The sequence below is a fragment of the Micropterus salmoides genome, unplaced genomic scaffold (genome assembly GCF_014851395.1).
Source record: "Micropterus salmoides isolate LMB-PRFRI ecotype aquatic unplaced genomic scaffold, ASM1485139v1 Ms_hic_scaffold_8, whole genome shotgun sequence".
Lineage (NCBI taxonomy): Eukaryota > Metazoa > Chordata > Actinopteri > Centrarchiformes > Centrarchidae > Micropterus > Micropterus salmoides.
In genome coordinates this window covers 25,283,683-25,306,219 of record NW_024044570.1, presented here as the reverse complement: position 1 = coordinate 25,306,219, position 22,537 = coordinate 25,283,683, and the positions used below count along the sequence as shown (strand labels likewise).

The 22,537-nt window shown below is 42.4% G+C and overlaps 1 protein-coding gene across 3 annotated transcripts in view; it reads right to left on the bottom strand.

The window, feature by feature from the left end:
* mrpl23 (mitochondrial ribosomal protein L23) overlaps positions 1-22,537 on the bottom strand; it is a 46,872-nt gene that overhangs the window by 16,418 nt on the left and 7,917 nt on the right. For 2 of the 3 annotated variants that reach the window (XM_038705792.1, XM_038705793.1), the window contains exons 3-4: positions 17,055-17,137; positions 11,363-11,436 (exon numbers count right to left, since the gene is read on the bottom strand). In XM_038705792.1, coding sequence (XP_038561720.1) covers positions 11,363-11,436; positions 17,055-17,137 — 157 coding nt within the window. Of the gene's footprint in view, positions 1-10,535; positions 10,614-11,362; positions 11,437-17,054; positions 17,138-22,537 lie in introns of all 3 variants that reach the window. The other variant, XM_038705791.1, reaches the window with a different exon arrangement.

Here is a 22,537-nt window from a genome sequence, read left to right as displayed (position 1 = left end):
AAAAAAAAGAAAGAGAGATCTTATGAATTAGAGCTAGAACAAAAAATAAAAACATTAGAAACTACCCTTGCTACCTCCCCACAGGAACACATGCTGAATGATCTGAGAAAATCAAAACTTTAATTAAATGAAATTATTAATAAAAAGACCCAATTTCAGTTGCAAAGACTACGCTTGGAGAACTTTGAACATGGCAATAAATCTGGCAGATTCTTAGCCAGCCAATTGAAATCGAATAAAGAAAAAATAACTATTTCTTCCTTAAAGGACTCAGCTGGGAATCTGACTTATAACCCAGAAGAAATCAACAATGCATTCAGAGATTATTATAAAAACTTATATACATCACAAATTGACCCATCTAGCTCTAACATCGATGCATTTCTGAACAATATAGATTTGCCAAGGTTAGATGAACAGATCAGGGCTCTGGATTCACCTGTTTCAATGGCTGAACTCCAGGAAGCTCTCTTACATATGCCGAATAATAAAGCCCCTGGGCCAGGTGGTTTTCCCGCTGAACTCTATAAGGAATTCTGGGAAATACTTGCGCCCACATTCTATAGGATGGTTATGCAAATTAGGGGTACTTGCATGTTGCCTCCAACAATGAATTCTGCTAATATCAGCCTGCTCCTTAAACCAGACAAAGACCCCACACTCCCGTCCAGTTATCGCCCAATATCACTTATTAACGCAGATCTTAAAATCATCTGCAAAACTCTAGCAAGAAGGCTAGAGAAGGTCACTCCTGGTATAATACACTCTGACCAAACAGGATTTATTAAGGGCAGGCACTCCACCAACAATACACGCAGGCTACTTAACGTAATAGACTATGCCACTATTCATAACCTGGAAACTACAGTTGTTTCTTTAGATGCAGAGAAAGCATTTGACAGAGTAAATTGGAAATTTCTATTCGCTACTTTATATAAATTTGGATTTGGAAACTCTTTCATAGATTGGATTAAAATCTTATACAGTTCCCCAAGAGCTTCTGTCAAAACAAATGATCATACTTCTCCATGCTTTAGTCTCCAGAGGGGTACCAGGCAGGGTTGCCCACTCTCTCCCTCGCTATTTGCTATTTTTATAGAACCGCTAGCAGCTGCGATCAGACAAAATAATAATATTAAAGGAATTCAAACAGAAAATATACACCACAAGATAAGCCTTTATGCAGATGATGTATTACTTTTCCTCCTAAACTCACAAACTTCTCTTTCTGAGACAATCACACTTATAGATAAATTCTGTAATAATGCCTTTTTTATCTAACAATATAAAACAATGTAATAAAAATGAGCACAACCCTAAAAGAATGATGCTGCATTAAGTGAAGTGCAGTTACAGCCTAACACATAGGAAAATCCTAGTTCCACTCAGTGCGGTATTATTTCACATTCTCATTTTTTTAAATACTACATTGGATTGTTATTTGGTATTGGCCAGTATGTTATCAGATAACCTATTTTATATCAGATTTGGTGATGGCAGTCAGAGAAAGTTGGATTGGTGCATCATTACATGCTTTTATCACTGGAATGTAAGACGTCACATCATCAGACATTTTAACAATTATGCCATTCTTAATGTGGTCATACAGTGAAAAAAATACTTAACTTCAGATGAATCAGGTAGACTTAATTCTCCTGAAGAAAATTTCTCTTGGACACATACAAACAATACATACACAAACTGTCTCCCATACACATGCACACACAATACTCGATTAATCGGCCGATTTTTGGCATTTTTTAACATAATCGGCATCGGCCAATATCCAAGTATATCAAGCCGATTATTAGGCAGGCGCATCTGTGGGCAGCCTAGTGTTGTCGTGGAACACGTGTTTGACACGCGCTGCCGCTAGAGTCATTTTCCAGCTGAGTGAGCAGCAGACCTCATCCAGTGCCTAAGGAGCTAACGGTAAGGATTCAATTCTTATTACTCCTTTATATTTAATTAAAAACTTTTGATATGTTACTGCCAACTTCGAGAAAAAACCTGAATAAGACACATGACATTCGGCTAATTTGGATCGTAGTTGAAGTTGCATTATCACAGAAGAGTTGCTATCATGTCACAATAAGTAAGCAATAATTTTGCAATTACAGAGTGAATCTGAGACTTTTATTTGTTCTGTTTGTGTGTCTTATATTTGAGAGGGTTGTCACTCAATGCAGAGAAATAAATAATAAAAAAGAGACCAACGCACTATAGGCTAGTGACAGACTGGCTTTGCGTTGCTAACGGGTAGCTACAGACAGACCCGGTGCTAATACGGCACTGGAACCTTAACGACCGTTATCTACCGCACCGAATATCAACGCGGATTTCTGTGCTTCAGTTCGGTGCAAATAGAGGTTAAAAACCAAGCAAATATCGGCCAAAATAAATCGGCAGCATTAATCGGCCATCGGCCGACCCGGATTTCAAAAGATCGGGATCGGTATCGGCATCGGCGTGAAAAAAAACATATCGGTCGACCTCTACTCACATTAACACATTCAAGATGTGCACAGACTAATTTCTAATTCTGTGATACCTAGAAATTCCCAGCTCTAGTGTGTGGGACAAAGAGCAGGAGCAGGCAGGTGGGTGAAAACCAGCTCTGGTGTCAAGTGAAAACACTTTAGATCTATTGCAGGGACCCTATGACATACTAGTGCAAGGCGTCAAGTGATACATAAGCACATACTTCTGCCCAGAGACAAACAGAGGGTGTGAGTGAGAAGGAGTCTGTGTGTGTGTATGTGCGCACGTGTGTGTGTGTGTGTGTGTGCGTGCGTGTGCGTGTGTGTGTGCGTGTGTGTGTGTGTGTGCGTGTTTATGTGGTAGTTTTCATTTTCATGTCTGGGCATGTCTGCTCCCGGCCTGCTACTGGAGACATTGGACCCTGGTAACAGAGCTCATAGGAAAAGATCATCACCATCTAAATACACACCCAGCCACCCACAAAGACGTTTTCATCCATCTGGTCTTGAACTGGACATTCGAAGCAACACAACAACAATAACAGGAACAGCCAAGAATAACATTAAGAAATTTGTTCATATGAGCAATAATGACCGACAAACAATGAATCATATCGCCTTCAGTCTTAGACGCCCATCAATCTCTGTACCTAATGGTCAAATTACACCTAAACCTCGCCTATCCAAATCATCCACCCCCATTACGCGCGCGCGCGCACGCACGCACACACACACAGACACCCACACCCACACAGCTGTTCCTTGTCATTATCCTCTCCATCTATGTCAGTCACCCCCCCAACCCCCAAGATGTACCCCATTTCTCTCTTGTCAACACATGTAAACAATCCCCCCCCATTCAAGCATCCCATCCACCTACCCCACCCTCTCTCTGCCCTAGACCCAACTATCTAGGCTACCAAACACACATAGACACACACAGTTAGGCACTTGCAAAAAACACACACACACATTCACCCCTACTTGCACATGCAACATAAACATCCAGGCAATGCCCCAGCCCCCTCCCCTAAGGAATGCGGGGACCAGCTGGTGGAGAAAATAAAAAACGAAGAAGCATACCAAAACAGGAAATGCATCAGCAGAGGCCTATCAGAGGGCTTTATCAGGCCAATGGCAGACCCACTGAGAACCTGGGTGGCGCCGTATGCTGATTGGCTGATCAAAGTGGCAGCTGTGTCATTACAGGTCAGGAGGTCAGGGGTAATCAAGAAAGACTTCGAGCATGCGCGCCTGAGTGTGCGCATCGGTATGTGCGTGTGTGTGTTGCCATGTCTATCTAAATAAGAGGAACCTGGAGGAAATGAGGGTGCTGAAAGACAATGCTGCATACAGACATAAAGAATCAGTCAAAAACAAGAAAAGGAAACATGGAAAAATAGACGTAGAGACAAAGAGAAAGAAAGAGACAGTGAGATCTCCAGATCTGTGTTCATACAGCTGGACTGTACTGTTCATCTGTTGTCACATTACACTAGATTTCTGTTCTGTTGAGACGTTTGTCCCTCTCATCTTTTTGTTTCTCCTGATAAAAATCACCAGTACATGTCATGTCATTAAAGCATAGTATCATTGTATCATCTGAACTGAATTGGGCGTACAGATTCAAACGTGTGAGAAAGAAACAACAGAGAACCTTGACTGAAGCCATTCAAAAAATGATTTGCGTGTGAGATTCCAAACCGGATGGTTAAGACCCTGCTCCGTTCTCTATAATTCATGTTCTCTCTCCACTGAGCTTATGAGACTTACACATACACACACAGGATTTTACTTAGGAGGTAATTTTCCAAATCTGAGACAGAGAGATGGGGATCCTTCCACTGAAGCTTGATTGCCAGGAAAAGCTTCTCCTTTTATTAGGGTCACCACCAGCAATATGGATGTGCGCGCACACACACACACACACACACACACACACATACACTAATTAGTGTTTCAGCCCATTCCTTCCTTCCTAGGATTTATACACCTAGACTGCTGACAGATACATTTAAGTGAAAGTAGGGCTGCGTGACTCTGGATAAAAGGAGAATTATGATTTTCTTCTTTAGAACTGATCCTACCATTGTCTCTCCCAATTCTTAGTAAAACTTTTAAATAAAAATGCTGCCTCTGTATGTGCTTTGACTGTAGTTATCTTTCTATATGTAAAGGTTATGAACCCTCATCGAGCGCATGAATAATTTCACCAGAACTATGGTAAGTAAGTGTTCTTCCTCACCGGGCATGGTTTTATTGATTTCAGACTAATGCTGTAAAATTTTTGATGATCCTTTTTTGTCTCTTTTTCACGCTAGATGTTTTTGCCCTGCCCTGTAAGAGCATGACAAGGCTCACATGACTGGCAGAGGCTGTCTCTAGTCAATGTTGGCTGTGGGTTTAACTGACTGTTAGCTCATTTAAAAAATAGTTAATATGGTTACATTTTGGTATAAAATGATTCTAGAAAATTGCCTTTGTTTGCTTTGTCAGACACTAGCACTGGGCTTATGCTCTGCTTTCTTCAATAGCACTATCTATATGCAAACAAATTGATAACAATAATGTAAGAAAATACAAAGCATAGAAAGTTGTACTAATTAAATGACTAACAATTTTCTTATATTGTTTTTCCTTGAAGCCTCCGGTCAGAGGTTAACAAAACACAGCACCTTAAGACACAAAATGTGTGCATCGTTTGACAGTGTAAAGTACTTCCGATGATTTCATAGTCTACTTGTGTTTGTGCAGAGTATATGTTAAGATGAACAAGACAATACCAAGTATTGATAACCCTGGCTATTTATACATTAGTTTTATAGAAACAATAACTACATATAACTAATCATGCCCACAAAGAATAACGGGGGACGCTGTTTGCTATGAAAAGCATTGTCTCAATTTTAAAGGACAGTTGCACTGTCCACTCATTGGCATGCTTCCTTTGAATTACATTAAGATTTACAGTACAAGAAGCCTAACTAGCTAGTGCATTATAGACTACTGAAAAGCAGACTTACATAAAGGATAAATACTGTCCTGTAAGAATTACTAGTGGTATGAATTGAAATCGGTATTTTCCCATGATGAATCCAGTCCTATGTGAAACAGAAATATGAGACAGACACAGACGAGGAGAGAGCACTGGGGGGAAAGTAGCAGAAGTGAAAAATGTTAATTGGCGTGATAAGCAAGGGTGAGGCAGCACAGGGAAGGGAAGGAAGCAGAGCGGCAGACAGACAGACAGGGCTGTGTGAGGAAAGCCTGTGTTTGCGTGACAAGGTGGAAAAAAGGAAGAGGGAGGGAAGGAGAGCAGGAGCCATCCTGATCCAAATAGTTGAAAATAATAATAAAATTCCACACAGATAAGCAAGATTTCCCCCCTCGGACCAGCAGCCTGATTCAGCACCTCCAGCTCCAGAGAGCCGGGGCTCAGAGCCGAGACCGGGAAGGGGGTCACAGGGGTTTGCAGTCCCCCCACTCCCCGCCTCCATCATGTACCCCTCTCTACCACCACCCATCAGCCCAGCCAGATACACAAAGTCACCTACACAACACAATACACACATACACACAACCCAAGAGTGTCTATTGTTAAGCAAAAAGGAGTCAATAACAGATAGGCAAGGAAGGCAGGCTAGTGAGAGAAGCTGTGCAGCAAAACGTTGCCATCTAGTGTCAGTGAAACAGAGAGGAGAGCCAGACTTGGCCACAGCTTCCCTCTCATAATCACTCTCAATACAGCTGTTTTTTTTTCTCTCTCTCTCTCTCTCTCTCTCTCTCTCTCTCCCCCTTTTTCAGCTGTGTCACAACTCCTCCATGTTTGCCACTCAGTCTCTCCCTGTTTGTTTGTCTCTCTCACCCGTTCTTTTTCACTTCGAGTGATGCCTTTGGATCGAGCGTGGGTGGAGAGCGACAGAAAGAAACACGGGAAATGAGCAATTTGAATGAAGCTACCACTTATTCGACAACTGTTGGTCCAACCCCATATCTTGTTTTGTTCTGTGGTCGTCGGGTCGGGACATTGCTTTGGGGCACCGAGCAATCTTACTGGTGCAACTGGTTTGCTGCTCTACTGTCAGTGACCAGGGCCCTGGAGAGAAACCTTGACACCTTATTCAATGCTTTATGAAAAGCTGGCCACCAGGCACACAAAAAAATAATGAAAAGCTACTAGTGGCTACATGAGCTGTGTGTGTGTGTGTGTGTGTGTGTGTGTGTGTGTGTGTGTGTGTGTGTGTGTGTGTGTGTGTGTGTGTGTGTGTGTGTGTGTGAGAAAGAGCTCTGCTTTTAATATGTACAAATGTCCCAACAAGAGTATAAAACCTAAAACCTGTTTTTTAGGGTTTAAGCGTTTTTGTTTATAACTTCAGGAAGTAAACACAATCTCTAAAATGTTTACAAATACACAGCTGTGACTTCCAGTTAAAAGTGCTTCAAGCCACATTGAGCTTGGGTAATGTTTTAATGTTACGGAAATAAAAATTTGATTAAGCTAAAAGCATTTAAGATATGTGTGAATGGTTTTAGGCTGCTCTCAGATGTGGAGAACTAGATCGTGACTACTATCAAAAATAGTGACATCATTGATTTCTGTGTAAACAAAACCAGCTGCTCACTTCATGACAACTAAAGGTCGGCATCGTGACAACACCTTGGACCATCTGTGTGCCTCCTCTCCCTTCTGCTACAAAGTTTTCACTCATCATCCACTTTCACTACTCTCGTCCTTGTGCAGACTCTCCTCTGACTGTATGAAGTGAGCTTTTGTCTACAAATAAAACTCTGTTAAATTGAGCTTGTGTGTTATTTTTGCAACCACACCCCACAAAAGGATGGACGTATGACGATGCTTACAGACTCCCAGAGAGCCCAGATGACTGTTGATACACATGGATGGTGTGGTTTTACTAGATGTATACATACTGTCAAACAACAGTTAAATAGTGTGGAGTTTTATGCTAAATGGTTGCAAGCAACCCCACAGGTGCCTGGACGTGCCATGCGGTGCCCAACATGCAAATAACACAAACTGCTGCTCCTCCCTTCTGACCTCCTCTGAAAACATCTCAAGGAAAATGTCTGAGATTCCTTTCTTTACACGGATACCATCACAGTCTTTCAAGAAAATTATGCACTTCACTTAACAGCTAACAAATCTCTCCTTTTTAATAAGAAAATAAAGTTAGTAATACGTTCGGAATATAATTTTCTAAATATTTCCAAAACTGGGTTTGGCCGGTAGATGATGCCAGACATCGCAACGTTGAGCAGGCATCGTGATTGTAACCACGAACATTATGATTATAAATATGCTTTGCACCTTCCTCGGAATTCTCTTCTCCCCACACTCAGACACACACACCGACTTGCATCCCACCCCCACCCCCACCCCGCTCCACTTTCTCCATCAGCAGTGTGTTTTATAAAGTTGCCAGAAGACACAGACTTTGTCTTCTGTATTTTTCCATCATGGCAGAAGGTGAGCCGCTTGTGGCTTGTTAATGATGCAGCCTACACATGCACATAAGACAACACCCTCCCCCCAACACGATTTCTTCGCCCCAACCCGATGTTTCAATGCGTCCGATGAAAATTTTGTAGACATCGGCCAACCCTAGTTCCCTTTTAATACGATGGAGGTTCAACCACAGAGCTGCTAATGAATTTTTTTTTAAAGTTATTTTGTTTAAATCTTGTAAGCTAAAAAAATGCAGCATGTTGTCAGATGAACAATCCAACCAGCTGTAGACAATCTGCTGATTAGACATCGTTACTTTTATAGCATGCATTTGACATTTACAGCACAATGTGGGACTAAACAGGATCATTGAGAAATGCTCAGAATGGTCAGGCATCCCATTCATATATTCACAGCGTCACCCTCAGGGAGCTTTCAACATGCACTCTGAGCACTCAGCCCACTGAAGTGCTGCAGCTGGCACTAGCCAGCAAAGCTCGCTTGCAAACTAGCTGCCACTCCAAAGAGAGAAAATAACTCCTCCTCTGACCAAAACTCACCACAGCCTTTTCATTTACATGCCAGGCAGAGCGTTCTTTATCGTAAATGTTTGACTGACAATAATGTTGCCGAACAGTGACTGAAAACATTCAAAAATGACTATAATTTCAGAAATGGAGTGCTTTGTCTTTTATGAAAAACACCAGATTGGGTTTATGAAGGTTTCAAATGGAAGCAAGGTTTAACTGGAAATGGTGCACTTCAACTGTGAGATGGGCCAAGAGAATTTAATGAGGGTAATGCACAGGGTCCGACATGCATTATAAACATGATCAGCTGCAAAAATGCCTTCTTCTCTACAAGGCACATTCAAGTCAACTGAGTGAACTAGGATTTGCTACAAAAATGCGACATGTTTTGCTTATAAAGGAAGTAAGTCAAGTGAGAAAAGAAATCTAATTATACCTACTGTACATGAAGTAATGTCTACAACAGAGGTCAAGATGGCAATGCAGAAGTGGATTTTCCAACATCAGCCCTTCACACCATAAAATAGATGGAACAGTATGAGTTTACTGCAAAAACAAGTGTTACCCTGAGCGCAGTGGCTAGAGTTAGCCCTTTTAGACTCAGCTAGTCCTAGCGGTGCATGAAAGTTTCTCACTCTATACAAACCAGTTATATTCCCATTGATGTGCAGCCAGACCTAAAAGCAGTGTGATAGAAGATTTTTCATTTTGTTCTGCTGTTTTTGTCAGAACACACACACACACACACACACACACACACACACACACTCTTCCCCCCTCCCTCTGATCACTTTGCCCCGTCTCTGCACCTCCCTGCTCTGGCATGACTCCATCATGCCCTCAGTCATCTCCCCTGTGTGAGCCCCTCACACACACATACACATTTCACACATGCAGACGCTATCTCTACCCCCGTTACTGGGGTCCCCCCTAAGCCTGAAGAAAATGGCCGTCACGGAACCCCGCTAACGGGAGGCCTCCCCTCAACCACAAACCAAGAGTAAGGAATGAGAGAGAGAGAGAAAGAGAGAGAGCGAGCGCAAACGTATTACTGGTGCAATATTAGCTGATGGAGGGAGCAGGGGGAGAGAGGGAAGGATGAGGGTAAAATGGGGGGACTGCGGTGTGAGCATCGACCCACAGAACACTCTCCCACATGTGGAGTCAATTAGGAACAATCTTGTTTTCTACCCACCGCTGCAAAAGGAAGGAGGGTTTTCTGGGGCTCTGTGTGTGTGTGTGTGTGTGTGTGTGTGTGTGTGTGTGTGTGTGTGTGTGTGTGTGTGTGTTTCGTGAGAGAGACAGATAGGAAACGGAGTTGAGAGAGTATGTTTTTCCGAAAACTTGCCAGAGAAATAGGCCATATTCGTTTTTTATTTCAAGCCTTTTTAAGCACAAAGAGCCTGCTTCTTAGTATGTCTGCCCACTGTTCACCGTCAGTGAGCATGACTTCAGAACCGCAATGTGATTGCGACTACAGAGCGAATGACACTCAAGGAAAAACATCAGTCCTCTAGGGCTCAGCATGCATGAATGATGCACACAAGTCACAGATATGTGTGTGTGTGTGTGTGTGTGTGTGTGCTGTTCTGAATCCTCACACCTATCATCGTTGTATGCATCTGGTGAGACAGAAGCATCACTACTGACTCCACAAGGAATTCCACACGCACACAAAATCACAGGCCACTTCCTTGGTGTCAGACAAGAGGAAGTCTCCCCTTTAAAAGATTCATAGCTGCTTCAATTATGTATCCTCTTTCAAATTGTCATGTTTAGACAATTTTCATTATTCATCCGTTTCAAGATTGATGGCTCCCAGTCGGGTGGGCGGCGCGACGTAAACAAGTGTCTACACCGCTGTTGATTTATCTGGGCAAGATCAAAACAGCAGGCACAAAACAAAGGCCCCTTGCTTTTCACGTCTGCATCAAAGGCATATTAAAAACAGTGACTTTTTCGACATTTTCATGGGGGGAGCTTTGTTTGACTTCAAAGACTAACATACTTCAAACATTGGCAAGATGTGCAGGGAATGGGCCTTCCTGACCAAAAGCTCACCTCAAACACAGGTGTGAAGGTGAACGGTCGTGATGCAATGAGGGAGTCTGGGCTGACACACCAACAGCGGGAGTGTCCCTTTAAACACACACACAATCACACTAAGTGCACACATTCCATTTGTGGCACAAAACGCAAGCACAGAAAGGAGAGTCACACCAGATGATAACCATGTCTCAACATTTCCTGTTGTAAGTCTGGCATGGAGTCAAAGACGGCCTTTCACCCTCAGGCCATGCAAGAGCCAGAGTGTGTGAACCACACAGGAGAGCGATGCAAGGCAGGGCTGTGTGATTTGTGTGCATCTACGTATCTGTGGGCATGAGAGGCATTCTCATGAGAACAGGGAATAACATTTGACATGGCAGGTAAAGGAACAGTGCTTGTTAAATTTTTATTTGCAGGTGTGCACACTGATTTTGTTCTGTCCGTCCATACCTGTATGTGTATGTGTCTGTGAGTGAGTTTGAGAGTTCACTCTCAAAGGTCGCCTGCCCCTCAGAGCTCTATGGAGGAACAGGGAGGAATAACCCGTCTCGCCTTTCTCACCCGGCATTTAACCCCTTAAAAAAATCCCATGACACTAAAGCTGAAGGCTCAAGGCCCCCCAAAATGCCCTTCCCCCTTGGTGTTTAACAATGCAGCCTTCACAATTATTTTAAACCCCCCAAAGAGGGCCGGGTGTTAGAGAGAGAGAGAAAGTTGTTGTGAAGAGGTTTCCACTTCCCACTGTGTACTGGATAAGAGTAAATGAGCTAATGCTACTCAAACAACACACCAACCAGAAAAGACATGGAGTAGGTGGATGAGTGTATGTGTCTTCTCACCAGCTGAACGTAGGCTACTTTATAGTCAGGCTGCTTAACTTTCTGGTTTAGGTGATTCCTCTTCTTGTTGGAGCCTGAGAACACAGAGAACAGCAGGTATTTCATTGGTTGGAAAACAGGAATGACTAAACATGAACAAATTCTGTTTGTTGCACAGCCAACAGTGGGAAAGGGTGATGATGATGACATTTATGAATATGGTGACAGTAGGGCTGGGCAATATGACGATATACCATGAAGATGATGAAAATTTGTCAACTGGTAGAGAACTTGGTATACTGTCTCCACTGAGGTAGCCTGCCCTTTCAAAACTGGAGTTAAATTGGGTCTTGGTGGGCAATTTTGTGTGAGTGAGCAGGAAAGCTTTAGTGTTTTTACATCAATTTAATGAAGTACCTCGATTTGTAAGGTATTTAATAAACTGAATGAGACGACATTTGAATTGAATTTATTTTTCATGTATAAACAGTTGTAACAATATCACTATTAGAGCTGCAACAATTAGTCAATAGTCAGAAAATGAAATGGTAATTATTTTATAATCAATAATTCAGGTCATGTAAAAAGGTCAAACATTTGACAGTTCCAGAATTTCACTAGTAGTTTTTACTTGTCTTAACATTATATAACACATTGTTAACTGAATATTTTTGAGTTTTATCGTAATGCATTTTTCATAGTTTTCTGATGTTTTTAAGATCATATAAATCATTGATTATTCAAGAAAATAATTGTCAGATTAATCACTTACGAAAAGAATTGTTAGTTTCAGCGCTGATCGCTGCTTCGATCACATATGCTATGATAGAAGTCCACCCCTAGGTGACAGTCAGCAAAATTACTAAAACACTCTCCTGACATATATTTACCTGCACAGCAGTTATCTGAACAAAAGATATTTTAGTATGCATTTTTGATAATTTCCCTGTAGAACAAAGAATACATTGTGTGTAGCGCAGTAAAGCAGAGCCTGATCTTGTTGACTATGGAAGGCAGGTTAACCTCTTCCCCAGCTGGAGATGATGATGACATCATCCTCTCTCCTGTCAGACCTCTTCAAGTCTGGAAGACAGCGGAGTGTGTGAGTGTGTGTGTGTGGAGGCAGGCTAGCAGTCTGGCTTCTAATGAATCAAAAGGTAATTTTACTAAACTTAAAGACATTTCGCACAGGTATCTCAATCTTTACGTTACAACAAAAATTTTACAATTAATGACGGACAGTGTTAGGCAGTAACACGTTACTCAGTATATAATTGTTGTTACTGTAATAATATTACTAATCTCAGTAACCAGTACTGTTATTACAGTAATATTATTACAGTTACTAATCCAACTAACTGCTTGAATATTCTCTGGAGCGGACATGGACAGCTGTGGACCCAATGGACGCGGACTTCTTCTGTTTATACAATTTTCTGGAGTTAGCTTGGCGGACTCTTTCCACACATGCGCAGTAGATCGGTTTGTGCCCTGGTAGCATAGTCGTCGTGAGGACAGGTCCGGCCAGTAATAAGTAAAGTAATATCATTACTTTTTAAAGGAGTAATAAGTAGCCTAAGTAGTAACGTATTACAATCTTAATTACTTGCTCAATACTAATGATGGATAATGACCAGAGCATCAAACGGTTCATCTCTGCCTTACAACTAGAATCTCCATAAGACCCTGATGGTCAAGTCAACAGGCCCTCTGAGTAACTGCCATTGCCATGGGAACGGTTTATGACATGAAAAACAAGGGAAACATTCCCCTGTAATGACTCATTTGTGTGTATGTGTGTGTGTGTGCACATGTACATGTAGCTAGTAATCACTGGCCAGGCAGCCCACTGCTTAGGGAAAGCCCTGAGCAGGGTTGTAAAACAACCCCCCTCCACGCCCCCCTGGCTAACTGGAGGCCCCTGTGTGGGTGGGAGACAGAGGTAACAAAAATGTGTGCCTCTGTGCATGTGTGTGTTTGGGATTGCTGGGGAAATCCACAGGGAAACGCTACAACCTTTGAAAGAGAAAGGTAAGAAACTGGCCTGTCCCCGCATAAACAAAACACCCGCACACACAAACACACTTGCACGTCCTGAAAAGGTACAAAGTGTGTTTCTCTTAATTCACATAGCCCTTTCCTAACACATACAGACACACAGACTGAGCTTTCATACAACACTCGCACACGCAAGCACAATTTCTCCCACTTTGAGATTGCGGTTTGGCAGCCAGCTATCACGTTACAAATCCCAGGCCGAAGGGGTAACCATAGCAACTCCTTCCAAAATACCCCTGCCGCCCATGAAGTGAAGAAAGGGTCGTTTGCGCCCCTCGCTCTCCTCTGCCGGTTCCCGTCTTTACGTTACCAATGAAGTGGAACTCCTGACGCAGACAGGGATACCTTCTCTGACGCACCTTGGGATCACCGGGGGCCCTGAGCCACCCTTTCTTCTCTGTCCCACTCTGTACCCCCACTTCTCACTGCTTTCCTTCCACCCACCCTCCCGAGGGGCTTTCCTTTCCCCTAGCTTTTAATGATACAACCCTAATAAACAGCGTTAATGGGTCCTCCACACTGTAGGCTAGGCTAGGCGCCTCTCTCCTCCTCCCTCCCCCCATGTCTCCTTCCCAGTCTCTCCTCCAGAGGTAGAGGGGGCTCCTCGTGGCCCTTCAGGCGCAGCACAGAAGGGGCTCATGCCTCCTCTTCTCAGCCCGTCCCACAGCGTCTCTCCAACCTCAAGCCACCCATATGTCCTTTCCCTCTGTTCTTCCATGAACTTGCAAATTCCTAGACTTATAGGAAGCCCCCAAATAAGTCCATGCAAACTTAAGCCGTTTCCTCCCCCAATAAAAAGTCAAAAGGATTATTAAGTCAATGATATAACTCTTTTGGCTCTATGATCATCCTTAACAAGGGGCAGGAGGGGATGGGCCACTTGAAGTTGCAATTTTTTAAGTGAATAGTATGTGTTTGTGTGGAGGGAGCGTGGGGTGTCCTGGGACAGCTGGAGGCTGGAATGCTGCAGCAGCAGATTGTCAGATAAGCAGCTGTGTGCGTTAGGGGGAAAGGAGAGCCAGGCACGCTAACCACTACCGCAACTAGTCGCTGGAAAACACTCCCGCTGCTGCATGTCAATGGAAAGACCGTCTACATCGCAAGCTGAAAAGGCCTATCGTCGCTAACCACTGCTTACAGTCTCCAAAACTGAATCAATTTGACTTTATGCTTCCTAAAACAAAAAATTTCTTACTGTGAATTCCATACACCATAAACAAATTTTATTAAAAAAACTGTAACTGCTATAAGGATGGATAAAACCTTAAGGATTATAGTGGAAATAAGTGGTTATTTTCATCAGGACAGAAATATTAAACCTCAAACTTTGTATTACAAATGAACTTTATAAATGACATTAACTGGTTCAAATGTGTCCAAATGACAACAATGTAAAACAATTGTTGGCAACATACTGAGTATGTGGATGGACAGCGATAGGGGGATTATGCTACAAGACTAGTTTGAGGAGTTTTACTTGATGCTTTTTTTTCCGGCTGTGAAATGTTTCAGTCACACAATCCATTGATTCAAGATGACCAGAGCTACACCTAACTATATATAGTTATCTTTCATGTCTACAGGTAGGGAATGTTCAAAAGACACATTTTATATCGAAGTGTGTGTGTGTTTGTGCGCATAATTTGCTCAATTTCCTCCAGCTTTAGTTTTAATTTGTTTGTGACTTAGTATTGCATCCCATGAATCAAGTGTTTTCTGTTTTCACTACTGCCTAAACACCCACTCTCACCCACTGTTCCATGTCTTTACACAGACCTACAGTCATGGTGTGTACTGTTTTTCCACCACTAGCTTCGTTCTCATAAGATCAATGAAGCCTGCATTGTAGTTTTTTGTTTTCTCAAACACTCCTCTGTGGTGATACTTAATGTCACAAATAAGATACATCCCGGAAACAAAGATACAAATCCATGTCATGGCAAAGACCTCTACAGGGGTAATGTTTATGCCAGTTATTCTACCCACCGACATGGTGGAGTTATCACTTCAAGCCTGGGATAACCAAAATTACAATAGCTACAAACAAGTGTGAGGAACTGCACCGAATCAAAATCTCTTTAAACCTTATGTGCGAGTCTCAACATATAGGACTCCTAGATTATTTGAATATAATCTTTAGTGCTGGGCAAAGATTAAATTTTTAATCGCAATTAATCGCATGATTTTCTTGCGATTAATCGTATTGTTATGTGCAAAATTGAATAATGAATTCTGAAGTATGGTATTGCGGACTTTTAAGAGTTTTTTCTGAACATGTATCAGCAGAAACATTTTTCTTTTATCGGGGAGTAGCATAAACATTCTATGTTCAGTAGCAAGTGTCCCTACACTGAGGTGAAGTGATCGAGCACAAGGTGAAACGACAAGTGGGGTCGTTCCCGTGAAACTGTCGAGGATGTGCTCACGCACACGCCACCGAAGTTGAATTGTACTTTACCTTTTTGTGCGCAACTTGGAGTACAAATCATTGGAAGAGAGACTGATCCTCGCTGTTTGTGAGTTTCCAGAATCTATTACTGTTTACTAAATAGGACACCAACAGGAGGGAATTCGCATGGCAGAGCATCCCCGCAAAATTAGGTGTAGGCCTATCAGGTAAAGTTATGTAATATTAGCCTATAATCTTAACTTAGGTTAAATAGGCTACAGCTGTGTAGTGCACAGAAGCCGTTGCCATGGTTACTCTCTATAGACTGCCTGCCGTTTACTCGCGGAGCACTGGTCTCCCTTTCCGTTTACCTGAGAGGACCCGCGTGGCCAAGCGACTATGTTGCAATTGTAAGAACGTTCGTAAGATCGACATCTTCCCCAATACTAATCAGCATGCAGCGTGTAGCTATCCACTTCGCTGTGGCATTTGTTTGCTTGTCTTGCTTTTGTTTATCTACTTGCTGCATCCAGCGCCGATGCCTCTACTGCTTGTTTGGGTGGGTGATTTGCACAAATCACAAATCACTATCAAATAAATCTATCTAAAAATGTTACGTGAGTAAGAGGTTAGAGGTCTTCAACTCTGAAAATGACCCTTGGACAGTTGAACCCGATTCAAATAGACCCTAGGATATTTAGGCGCGACCCAAAATGCAGTTGACCTGAACATACCCAGAGGAAACAAACAACCAGGCAGCAGCATGATGCACCAATACAATAACTATAGCTGTCAAAAAAATAGCAATATGTACATTTTCCGGAGCATTACTTCAGTTCTCCCACCACAAAAACATTTTGTTGATGACGTAGCATATGATTAGATATGATTGAGTACTCTTGGATCCATTCTGACATTAAGACATGTTGGCATCCTAGACTCATGGCAATACAATGGGATCCTACCAGATTTCAGTTACTAGGATGTGAATGGAATGAATATATGTAGCTTTGACAATACTGTTGTTATACATTCATGTCAATAAAGCTGATTTGAATTGAATGGACCTGGGAAGACCTCTAACATGAGCTAGTGCTCACATTTCTGTAAATAACTGTTGTTGGGGGTGGTGAAAAAATAATTCTTGTCCAGTAGTACCTTCACTAGGAGTATATCTACAAGAAATATAAAAATTTTATGAGGTGTGTGAAATGAAAATGTAATAGCACTCTGTATGTGCTTGTGCAAAGCAGTGAAGACACTCACCAAATTGTATCCTGGTGCGGACTGCTCCTACAGGTACATTATAGATCTTCTCCAGGTAGTTCTTTACGTCACACTTGGTCATTCTGTCCAGACATGTCCAGAAGAAACAAAGAAGAGAAAAACACACAAATAGGGAGGGAGAAAGAGAGAGAGAGGAAAACAGGGGTTATGCAAGACATCCAGCAACAGTGTTCGCATGAGGTAAGGAGTGGATTGAATGTGTGTGAACGGAAGGGAGTGAGGGAAGATGTCTGAGGTTGCTGTCAAGTACTTGCAGGGTTACTATCAGATAACACCGCGTTCACTTAATTGACACAGATATAGATACTATAATGCATATTTCCACACTGCATTCCCATAAACTCTGCTTTTATATTACATACTGTAACAGGACAGGACACTCTCCTGAACACCCTTATGCAGCTTCCATGGACCATAAAGTGGAGAGAAGAGAAATGTGAGTGTCAGTCTTCATCCAATTAGCTGTCTGCATGTATTGATCGCGCCCGGTGAAACCCTACACAGGAAGTAGGCCTGGCACCAACTGATCTGGTGGGCCAGCCCAGCTAAAGCTAGCCCACTGGGCAGCATTTGGAACGGATTGCTCCACATGATCGACCACAGGAAGAAAGGCTTTTAACTGCTAATCAATCCAGCCAATTGGATTAGCCTGGTAGAGAGCACTTCCCAAATGCTTCTGACAAAGTGCTTAATAGCGACGCTGTGGTTTGACATGAGTGCCTCGGATATGGCGTCTTCTATTACCTTATATGTTTCTTCGATAGAACAGGATAATATAATAGTCTCTGTAGACTCTGTTTCAGATTAAACAGCCCAATACCTTGAGTTTAACAATATTAGGTGAGGCAAACATTTGCATGAGAAAATACCATCTGTGAACACAAAGACTCTTTGTACCCAAGAATGATGTAATATATGTTTCCATGCTGTACAAACAATTGCCTTTTCCTCTATAATACTCTAAATTTTGGCAACGCTGACACTGATGTAGACCTAGAACACTTCCATTTATCCTGCTACGTTCTGTTTGTCGAGAGAGGTAAGCTTACATTTACGATACCTGAGTAACTATTTCCACATTTGATTTCTCCATTATAGAAAGCAGGATGATTTGATGTGGTGACTCTGTTTCTACCAGAGTACACAACTTTAGGTCTTTGGGAAACAAATGAACTAAGCACTCACTGAGCTTTCCCTCTCGGAGCCAGTACTGGTCAAGACCAGTGGGGGTGTTAGGGTTAGGAGGAGTTCCTGCATCACTGAGTGAAGAAAGGCGTAAACAAACTTGTTAAGTCCTCCTTATTACGCCTATTTGTCTCATCTCAGTCGAGAGGACTGAGATGTGTTTCTGAAGATGTGGCATGTACATGTGCTTTTCTGCTCCATTCCCCCCCCGATAACCCCCGTCTCACAGTGTGTGTGTCAGAGGGCAGTGAAGCAGAGCGGAGTGATCGGGGGTACTTGAGATCAAGAGAAGAAAGGGAGAGTGATTGCACTAAGAGACGGGTTTTCCTAGAAAGCAGAGGCAGGGAACTGGAAGAGAGGAAAGTGGCTTGGGGACTGCAAGGTCTCCTCTGGATCATTAGCAGTGAACACTGATCCTGATTAATGTGGAGAACATTCCTCTATCTAAATCCTTCTGCTTTTAACACTCCAATTATCCATCCACCACAAACATAGAGACAGAAGCATGCACAAGCACGTCTGCTACTCTGCACAAGATGCCCATGCACATACAAATACAGTGAGGAAAATAAGTATTTGAACACCCTGCTATTTTGCAAGTTCTCCCACTTAGAAAACATGGAGGGGTCTGAAATTGTCATCGTAGGTGCATGTCCACTGTGACAGACATAATCTAAAAGAAAAAATCCAGAAATCACAATGTATAATTTTTTAACTATTTGTATGATACAGCTGCAAATAAGTATTTGAACACCTGAGAAAATCACTGTTAATATTTGGTTCAGTAGCCTTTGTTTGCAATTACAGAGGTCAAACGTTTCCTGTAGTTTTTCACCAGGTTTGCACACACTGACAGGAGCGATTTTGGCCCACTCCTCCACACAGATCTTCTCTAGATCAGTCAGGTTTCTGGGCTGTCGCTGAGAAACACGGAGTTTGAGCTCCCTCCAAAGATTCTCTATTGGGTTTAGGTCTGGAGACTAGCTAGGCCACGCCAGAACCTTGATATGCTTCTTACAGAGCCACTCCTTGGTTATCCTGGCTGTGTGTTTCGGGTCATTTTCATGTTGGAAGACCCAGCCTCGACCCATCTTCAATGCTGTAACTGAGGGAAGGAGGTTGTTCTCCAAAATCTCGCCATACATGGCCCCGGTCATCCTCTCCTTAATACAGTGCAGTCGCCCTGTCCCATGTGCAGAAAAACACCCCCAAAGCATGATGCTACCACCCCCATGCTTCACAGTAGGGATGGTGTTCTTGGGATGGTACTCGTCATTCTTCTTCCTCCAAACACGGTTAGTGGAATTATGACCAAAAAGTTCTATTTTTGGTCTCATCTGACCACATGACTTTCTCCCATGACTCCTCTGGATCATCCAAATGGTCATTGGCAAACTGAAGACGGGCCTTGACATGTGCTGGTTTAAGCAGGGGAACCTTCCGTGCCATGCGTGATTTCAAACCATGACGTCTTAGTGTATTACCAACAGTAACCTTGGAAACGGTGGTCCCAGCTCTTTTCAGGTCATTGACCAGCTCCTCCCGTGTAGTTCTGGGCTGATTTCTCACCTTTCTTAGGATCATTGAGACCCCACGAGGTGAGATCTTGCATGGAACCCCAGTCCGAGGGAGATTGACAGTCATGTTTAGCTTCTTCCATTTTCTAATGATTGCTCCAACAGTGGACCTTTTTTCACCAAGCTGCTTGGCAATTTCCCCGTAGCCCTTTCCAGCCTTGTGGAGGTGTCCAATTTTGTCTCTAGTGTCTTTGGACAGCTCTTTGGTCTTGGCCATGTTAGTAGTTGGATTCTTACTGATTGTATGGGGTGGACAGGTGTCTTTATGCAGCTAACGACCTCAAACAGGTGCATCTAATTTAAGATAATAAATGGAGTGGAGGTGGACATTTTGAAGGCAGACTAACAGGTCTTTGAGAGTCAGAATTCTAGCTGATAGACAGGTGTTTTTTTTGATTATGTCTCTCACAGTGGACATGCACCTACGATGACAATTTCAGACCCCTCCATGATTTCTAAGTGGGAGAACTTGCAAAATAGCAGGGTGTTCAAATACTTATTTTCCTCACTGTATGCTTAATCAAAGGGTCTTAGAGCTAAGGCTGAAAAAAGCCAATACAGGAAACAAAGATAAAACAATGAGAAAAAGAAAAATCGAAAATACACATCAACATAACATCACAAAATGCTAGTTACATTATATATCTGTTCTAGTGAGTAAATACATGACTCCCATTTCAGTTACAAACTGGAATCCAGTCTGAGAAAAAGTCTTGGGCTGAAAGCAGAGGAGAAAATGTCAAGTTAAGCATGTACATAAACAAGGCTAAACTTAGGCAAAGGGTGTGGTGTCTCCAATAGTGATGCAGGCAGCATCTGATCATCATCCCAGTATAAACCCCCATCTGACTCCACAAGCTAACCTTTCACACTTCTGCCTCACAGGAAGAGTGAAAACCTGTCTTTAGCAACTGCCAAGGCTAAAGGCATCGTTCCTCAGCAACTGGTATATATTTATACGCAAACACACATGCTACAAAGATTCCTCACCCAAGATGATGAAAGAAAACTCCAAACACAAAACCTAGAAGGGCATCAGATGACGCCGACGATGTATTAGATTCACTTTGGTCCGTTGTGCAGCCGAGCAGGTTTAAAACAGGCACACTGGCATCATTCTCAGAAAACAATTTTAAAAGTTATGCATTGTTCAAGGGGAGGAGTAGGGAGATATAAGACCTAAATCTGATATCAAGTGGTGCTAAAACAAACAGAACTCTAAAGGGATGCAGGCACGGATGAAGAAACAGCGTAGAAACAGCCCGCTGTGACTTAATTTGTTAGGGTGTGACAATATAGCAGTCAATCCGGGGATTAAGCGGCACACCTCTGTCAACTGCTATCAAATGTAATCCCTCATCTAAATTCAATCTTCACGCTCCTGGATATTTCCTATTCTAACTGTTGGCTAACTCACACTGAGCCAGGGAGAATTTCAGTATCAGTTCAAGTAGATTAGGATGGTCCATTTACACCTGTGCCCCGAAAGCATATGAGAGAATTAGGTGAAAGGGCACAGTCGGAAAACTGCAAGAAAGGACAGAGGAAGCTTTGACAGTCTTTGACAATAAGGATAGTGAACGATTCTGAAAGCTCACAGACTACTGCATGCCACATGTCTATTAATGTGCTGGTGCTAAAAGAACACCTGCCAGGTGAATGGGCAGTGCTCCTGTTGCACATAAAGGATGCCCTGTACAGACACCCACTCACAACGATCGTGATGCAATGAACAAAAGCACGTCCCCAGTTTGATGCCAGCCCCCACCCCACCATGTTTCCAGTATATCTCAATAGCTAACTGTTAAATAAAGATGAAAATGGCAAAAAAATTACTGAAAGAAAAAAATCTAAATGCTGCATTCATTAACATTTACATACTTCTTACTTTGTAGAAGATGGAAGATAACGGAGAATAAATACACTGCTATTGTGCAGTCAGGAAGATATCTACGGATTAATAATTTAAGTACTACCTTCAATCAGCATGCTTATAGAGTATGTCACTCCACTACTACTGTGTACTGATACTGACCTATTTTCACAGAGCGGGAAGGCATACTAATGCAGACCCTTTTACAAGGTTAACAACAACAGTAGTAGGTTTAGCCATGGGAAATTGGGCATTTGAATAAATGTTATGTGAAAAACTATGCTTATCTGTTAGTTTAGTTTCATCTTCTGGTAGGATTTGTGTTCATCATGGTGAGTCACGTTTCAAAAAGTGTGTGCACTCCACTGTATAAACTGAATGCAGTGCCACAATCCTTGTAAATTAGTAATCACTATAACTACATTTGAGCCAAAGAATGGGGGTGTTGCTGTTGTCATGTCCCTCTTGTTTTAAGATGAACATTACTTTATATAGGGATGATTCAGTGACCATCATGCTTCTTGTGGCAACAATGAATACTCCTTGGAAAGGTTGCTTGTTTTAGCAACTTGACTTGGGAAACCACTGGAAAGCTTTTAATGTGGCTCCTTGTTTGATAGAAACCGGGCTGCATCTACAGTTGGGCTTTTTATGGTTACTTTTTTTTGCTTGGCAGATCTTTAAGTATTACAAGGGAATGGAAAAAAAGAGGATGCAGCCACACACAGAAGTGATGCAGAGCTGCAGACGCTTATTGCAGTGTGGAGGAACCTCAATCCTTCAACACATCATCAACTATCTGGCCTATTTTTCCTGTATGCAAGTTG